A 7510-nucleotide genomic window follows, 5' to 3' on the forward strand; every position below is an offset into this window, starting at 1 on the left:
TGTGTGTGTGTGTGTGTGTGTGTGTGTGTGTGTGTGTGTGTGTGTGTGTGTGTGTGATAGTTTTCCCACTAGTCATTTTGTTTCCATGTGTTTTCACATTTCTCTGTCTCCCGTTTTTACTTTACTTTATGCATTTCTGCCTCATTATGCAAATAAGGTGGGCGGTCCTTCCTGGGTTAGCTCCTCTCATTGGTCAACAGACAGGAAAGAACATGTTTATTGTGCATGCTTGTTTCTTGCTTCCTTCTTTCCATTCTTACCTCCTTCCTTTCCTCTGTATCCTTCCTTCCTTCCTTCCTTCTGTCTTCTCTTCCTTAGTTCCTTCCCTCCTTTCTTCTGTCCTGTTTATTTTCTTGCTTCAGTCTTCCCTTCTTTTCATTCTTATCTCTTTCCTTTCTTCCTCCATGTCCCTTTCTTCTTTCTTTCCTTACTTCTGTCTTCACTTCCTCAGTTCCTTCCCTCCTTTCCTTCCTTCCTTCCTTCCTGCTGGCTGAATGAATCACAGACTGGAGCATCAGTGATGGAAGTTAGCGTTTCTTAAATCTGTTTCCTCTGTCATAATGTTTCCCGTCATCATTTTATTACAAAGATCACACACACACACACACACACACGCACACACACACACACACCCGGATGCTCTCCGTCTCCTCAGGGTGCTGTAAAGGAGGTGTCTCTTCTTTTTCTCATGGGTCTCTGAGCACCAGGGCAGGTTCTGTCACTGCCTCTGGCTCTGCTGCTGCTCGTCTGAACACCGGGACCCGACTGGGACCAAGGAAAGTTTCAAGTTGAATTTCCCAGGTAAAGTCTTTTGTCCATGTTTTTTTTTAAAACTTAAGTGTTAAAGTTGATTTAGTTTAAGATTTGTCTCCTGTTTTCATTTTCTTTATTGCTGTATTTTAGTGATGGAAATATTTATTAGTTTCAAAACCCTTTTTTTATTAAGTGAAGAAAATGATCATTTAAGTTGTGATTAAATTGTGCAATCATTTGTTGATGTGTGCCAATTTAAAGGTTTTAAAGTTAAACTGAAACAAATGAAATGTTTACTGCCATAAATATGAACCAAATTCAGACCTAAAATATGTACAAAATGTTAAATCCTGTGATGATAAAATTAATCTGATATTTTAATTTTGATTCCTTCCTCCTCAGTTGCTCTTCTCCCCCTCGCAGTGAGGTTTGGGATGTCCTGGTCCAGACCCCAGGTGGACCCTCCTGCTTGCGAAGCAGAGGCCACGGATCAGCCCAACATGGACCACCACTACGAGGGCTCCCTGTTCCCCACCTCCACCCTCATCCCCATCACCGCCATCTGCATCTTCATCTTCATCGTCGGGGTGATGGGCAACACCATGACCATCCTCATCATCCAGCACTTCAAGGACATGAAGACCACCACCAACCTGTACCTGTCCAGCATGGCGGTGTCCGACCTGGTCATCTTCCTCTGCCTGCCCTTCGACCTCTACCGCCTGTGGAAGTACGTGCCCTGGGTTTTCGGGGAGGCGGTGTGCCGCTTCTACCACTACATCTTCGAGGGCTGCACCTCGGCGACCATCCTCCACATCACGGCCCTGAGCATCGAGCGCTACCTCGCCATCAGCTTCCCCCTGCGCAGCAAGGCGATGGTGACCCGACGCCGGGTCCAGTGCATCATCCTGGCCCTGTGGGGCTTCGCCCTGGTCTCCGCGGCCCCCACGCTCTTCCTGGTCGGGGTGGAGTACGACAACGACACGCGCCCCGACTTCAGCACGGGCCAGTGCAAACACACCAGCTACGCCATCAGCTCCGGGCAGCTGCACATCATGCTGTGGGTGTCCACCACCTACTTCTTCTGCCCCATGCTCTGCCTCGTCTTCCTCTACGGCTCCATCAGCTGCAAGCTGTGGAAGAGCAAGAACGACCTGCAGGGCCCGTGTGCTCTGGCCCGAGAGAGGTCTCACAGGCAGACGGTCAAGATCCTGGGTGAGTTTCACTTTAAAGGTGAAATCCAGCAGCAGACAGAAGATAAAACTAATTACTTTGAGAATGAGAGTCGTTTATGTTGAGCTGAGGCCATCCGTGGTGAACCAGAGACACGAGCAGCTATCAGAGGAAGGAAATAATGTCATAACAATAGTTATTAACAGGTAATAAACAAGCCAAAAGTGTTTTTGTTTAATATTTACATAAATAATATCTTTATGTTTTACAGTAAATTAATAATACATCATACAAATAATATATAAACTAGATACGGCAAAGTGGTAGCATATATGATCCCAAATGCACCAGAACTCACCAGAACAGATCTACTGTTTTAGATTGGGGGGTGCACTGGTGGGCCTGATGGGTAGCCCCTCATCAGAGCTAAACAAACAAACAAAAAAATAAATAAAATCTGAAGCTCGTATGTTTTAAAGTTTTTGAGTTATAAGCATTTTTGTATATCCAGACACCCCCTTTTCAGATGGAGCCCCCTCCTCAAATGTGGGGTCTATTGTAAAACCGTTGGCTGGCGCAGTGTAGGTCAGACACATCTACATTCCTACCGGATTTCATGTTGATCGGTGCAGCCGTTTCTGTGATTCGGTTCACCAAACAGAAAATAAAATAAAATTAAATTAAATAAAAATTAATAAACAGTTGACCAGACCATGAAAATAACATATATGCAAAATGGACATAATAACATATCAAGTTGTTCTGATTGTTAATAAATTATGCATCAGAAGTGAGCTCAACATCTGTAAACTGACTGAGCTACGGACAGTTTTTGTGTTGGCTAAAGTTGATTAGCTGCAGCGGCCATCTTGGATCAGTTACTCAATAAAGTTTTGTTTATTGTTCTCCATTAGCTGCTGGTTAACTAGGCCGGAACAGCCAGGTCTTTACAACGTCACTCATTTGTTCCCCGGAAGACAATAAAAAATTTTGCGTCTCCCAGTCGTTAAAAGCGTCGTGACTCAAAGTTTTTCTTTGCGAATAACCCCAAAGGTAACTGTCGTCAGGGACGGAGCAGAAAAACACACACTGTCACCGCACGTCATCTCACAACAAACACCGCCTCATCAGTCCTCCTCTCCTGCTTTTCATCCCCACAAACCAAAACAAACAGATTTCACATTAAAAGTGTCTTTGTAGGGGGAAAGCAAAAAAAGCTTCAGGGCAGAAATCCATCTGTTTGCTCAGTCAGTTTGCCTTTCAGTGCTGCAGAAGCAATAAAAATACCAGGCTGACTGATTGGAATCCAGGTTTTCTGTCGTGGCTTTGGGAGCATTATCAAACACTCGGATTGTTTTTTGATTTTTATACAGATAATTTCTCACACTGAAACCGTCCATCTCCTTTTTCTGTTTTCTCCTGTTGTGGGATGATGAGAAATATGGTTCGTCACTGCTCATACTGATCGGTTTAATTGAGTCTATGGCATGGTACGAGGGCCAAAATTAGGACTATTGCACAACCAGTGGTTGCTACTGTATATCCTTGTAGCAGGAGGTTATCTATTCCTATCTATACCAGCTATTGCAGCTATTGATCTGATTAATGATAGGCCAGCACCGCTAACTGAGGCCGGTGGTGGCAAATGAAGAGACTATTCATTTGCGTTAGCATCTGAGTCTTTCCAATGCAAACACCAGCTTACCTATGCTAGTTGCTAGCCTCTCCAATGCTAACACCAGTTTACCCATGATAGTCGTTAGCCTCTCCAATGCTAACACCAGTTTACCCATGATAGTCGTTAGCCTCTCCAATGCTAACACCAGTTTACCCATGATAGTCGTTAGCCTCTCCAATGCTAACACCAGTTTACCCATGATAGTCGTTAGCCTCTCCAATGCTAACACAGCTTATCTATGTTAGTTGCTAACCTCTCCAATGCTAACACCAGCTTACCTATGCTAGTTGCTAGCCTCTCCAATGCTAACGCAAATGAAGTCTCCTTCTCATCCATTATGGCGTAGGTATAGACATAACCTCCTGCCCTCATACTAGGGACTTTGATAAATGCGCTGCACAATCCCGTCAGGTTTTTGTGATTTTTTTTTTTTTTGCTCGTTTTCATGCTTAGCCTCCGCTTAGCATTTTGAAATCTATCTTAAGGTTTTATCTAGGTTGTTTTCTGCTTTGGTTTGAAAAATCGTTGCGAAACTGTGACACGTTTACGGAGCTCCGCCCCTTTTTTATGTATACGGAAGTCAATGGAGCACTTGCTTCCTAATTTTCAGCATTTAAAGACCTCTAAATACTTAATGGGGGGTCCGATTGAAAAAAAAAAACTAAATGGTTTTGGAATCTGTACACATAGCCTTACGAGTACAAAAAGTAAAAAAAGCTCTAAAATGAGTTTGAAAATTTTATCAACGTCCCTACTCATACTGCGCCATATGAATCTGACACAAGCTCACAAGACAAAAGCTCCCACCCTTAATAAAAACCAAACTAAAGCTCACAAATTATTTATGTTTTATAGTCACTTATTGTTGTAGCTGAGACTCAACTTCAGATATGTAATAGGGTTTAAAAGGACTTCTTTACAAGCTGAAGTATTAGTACTTAAAAGTATAAACATAAAAATAATATAAAGGAAAATACAAGCACAAAAGCTTAGGCTGCTCCACAGGGGTCCCTCCTAGTCCTCCCCCAAAAAACGATAAAGGATAGTGATTAATTTTATTTATTTATTTATTTATTTATTTATTTATTGCCTCTTTTTCTGATATACACTTCAGCTTTCTTAGGCCCCCCGAGCGCCTCCTGCTGGCATTCCAGGGGGGGGCCGCCGCTCCCACTTTGAAAAACACTGTTAGCTTGTTTCAGCCACGTATACATCCGTGTGACATTACTCAACAATAAGCTGTAATGAAATAGAAATGAAATACTTTTGAAAGTAGCAAAGTATTTGTACTTTGTTGCTAAATGCCTCTGCTCACCAGACACTCCAAACCAAGTGAATTATTGCGTTGTCACAAGAGATTGTGCATAATTTTCTTCAAGGATTGCTGAGTTTTTATTATTTTCCAAATGTTTTTAATGACTTGAAAGATTCGCAGAAACAGAACTCATGTCGTCAAACAGAACATCAGGTCTTCACCAAACTGGACCGTCTTCAGAGTCCTGATCCTGGTCCGTTTCTCACTCTGTTCTTTACTGTTGGTTTTAATTCACACAGAGCGTCTGAGCACGGACACACCCCTCTAATGACAGGGCTGGCATTTATTGTCCTTCCACAAATTACTGCCAGTTACAAACTGATGATAGTTTTATCTGCGGGGGCTTCTTGATCAATACCAGTGACTCGGTGATTAGCTCATTCATCACACAAACCTCTGGCTCTGTCCTTTGTTGGCTCTGTGGCTCCCCGCTGCATCCAGGAGCTAATTGGTTCGTTTGGCCTGGTTGGAGCAAGCTGCTGTCTGCTCAGTGCAGGAGGAGGTTTAAAGGTTTTTTTTAAAAATTAGCTGCTCTAATAAATTTCACAGGATACTGCAGATGACAAGACACTTCATTATTCCTAATTAGACCTCAAGTGTTGATTAAAAGCTTAACATTCCTTGAAGGAATGCCGATCACCCTTTACCTCCCATGCCAGAGTTTCAAACTAAGATCATTATTATTATTATGGTCAAAAAATGATTTGACCCTCAAATTTAATCATTTTATTATTCATTATTTTTTTTAAAATCCATTTTGGTTCACGAGTTTCTTTGCTAACAGAACTAACTCCAAATATTTAGTAGCAAAATTAAAAAAATATGTTGGAGCTCAAACTATCTTTTGAGGATCAGTCTCAGCTACCACCACCCCAAATTTAAAATGCATTTTTTTTTTTGCAAAATTTCCACTTATCGATGGGCAACGGATACGAGGAAGCAGTCCTTGCAATCTGACCTATAATACTTTTTAATTTAAATATTTGTGTTATTTGTTTGTAGTTCTGACAGGGGCGGTTCTAGGGGCGGGGCCACAGGGGCACTGGCCCCATCTGAAATCTGATTGGCCCCCTGAAGCCCTGTCTTTTCACTCATCTGTCCTTGCCCAAATGCTGGCTGCAGTTCCAGTTCCAACCACTAGTGGCGCCAGTGAGTCAAACAGGAAAGTCATTTTTATTGAATAAAACTGGCAACGATGGGTAGATTTTCTTACATGTTGTGTGTTTGAGAGTATTTTATTTATGTACAGTAAAAACATGTAAAATTGATATGGATAATTTACTGTGCAAGATTTTACAAGTGTGTGACATGTGTGACTGATTAAATGTATAAAACTTACAAAAACTGGGGATTTGTGTGCAAGGATGTTGAACAAATATTTGGCCCCTCTATAAATATTGTGGCCCCTTACACTGAAAAAATCCTAGATCCACCATTGAGTTCTGAAACTATCGCCCAGATTTATTTATCCAATAAAACTGATAATTATTCTGCTAACACTGAAAGGCTTTCTCTGTGTTTTTGGTGACTTAGTTTTTTTTTTTTTTTTTTGTCTTTGGTGAAGTTGTTGTAAAAGTAATTTTTTATGGCAGCTGTGAAGTGACTCTGCATCCATCAGAATCTTCACACCTCACTTCTTCTGTTCTGTTTGTCCAAATGGAAGCACGTCAGCGCCTCGTGTCACGGCCAACCAGTGACTGATCTGGTTGCTTGACAACGTCAAGACAATACTTAAATTCCCCTCTGCGTCATTGTTGCATTTTCTGCAGACAAAATGTGTTAAGTGTTTTTTTGATACACTGGAGCAGAATTAAACACGCTGCTTTCATCTGTGCGCAAATACAGAATAAAAGGTGTTTTTTTTCCTTTTCTCTCGTTTGTTCCGACTCGTCCTCCTCAGTGGTGGTGGTGTTGGCCTTCATCATCTGCTGGCTGCCGTACCACATCGGCAGAAATCTCTTCGCCCAGGTAGACGACTACCAGACGGCCATGCTGAGCCAGAACTTCAACATGGCCTCCATGGTGCTGTGCTACCTCAGCGCCTCCATCAACCCCGTGGTCTACAACCTCATGTCCCGGAAGTACCGGGCCGCAGCCAAGCGCCTCTTCCTGCTCCACCAGAGGACCCGACAGGCCCGCCGTGGTCAGAGTCAGCTCAGCGTGATCGACCGCATGTCCACCCTGAACGAGAGCCTGACTGGGGTCTGAGTCTGCAGGTTTATGGAGGTCAGGGGTCTGGAGCTAAATAGGGAATACAAAATAAATAGGGCTCAGTGCTTCACAGCACTTATACAAAATTATGGCGTTCTTTTCACTGAGACTTTATTAACTTTGTTATATGTTAGTGTTGTACGCCTACTTACATTCAGGTAGTCTCTGTTATCTCATTTCCATGCGTGACAGGATCCTGATGATGGAAGTGTTTGTTTTGTTGCCTTTTACCTCTGATTTCAGTCGGATGTTTCATTTTGTGGAGACGTAGCAATTCTTCAAATAAGTGCATCAGGTTGTTTAAGTTAAATAGGGTAAAGGTTTAAAATCATAAGAAACTGAAAAAAGGTGCATGCATAATTACAGGGCCCCTAATGGGG

The 7510-nt window shown here is 42.5% G+C and overlaps 1 protein-coding gene across 1 annotated transcript; it reads left to right on the plus strand.

Moving 5' to 3' along the window:
* The first annotated feature begins 427 nt into the window (after positions 1-427).
* On the plus strand, positions 428-7473 carry mlnr (motilin receptor). Its single transcript, XM_014012769.1, has 3 exons — positions 428-801; positions 1156-1968; positions 6820-7473. Exons 2-3 carry the CDS (start codon positions 1188-1190, stop codon positions 7125-7127), a joined length of 1089 nt encoding a protein of 362 aa, XP_013868223.1. The 5' UTR covers positions 428-801; positions 1156-1187; the 3' UTR covers positions 7128-7473.
* The last annotated feature ends 37 nt before the right edge of the window (positions 7474-7510 follow it).

Source organism: Austrofundulus limnaeus, unplaced genomic scaffold, assembly GCF_001266775.1.
Source record: "Austrofundulus limnaeus strain Quisiro unplaced genomic scaffold, Austrofundulus_limnaeus-1.0 Scaffold94, whole genome shotgun sequence".
NCBI classification, from domain to species: Eukaryota; Metazoa; Chordata; class Actinopteri; order Cyprinodontiformes; family Rivulidae; genus Austrofundulus; species Austrofundulus limnaeus.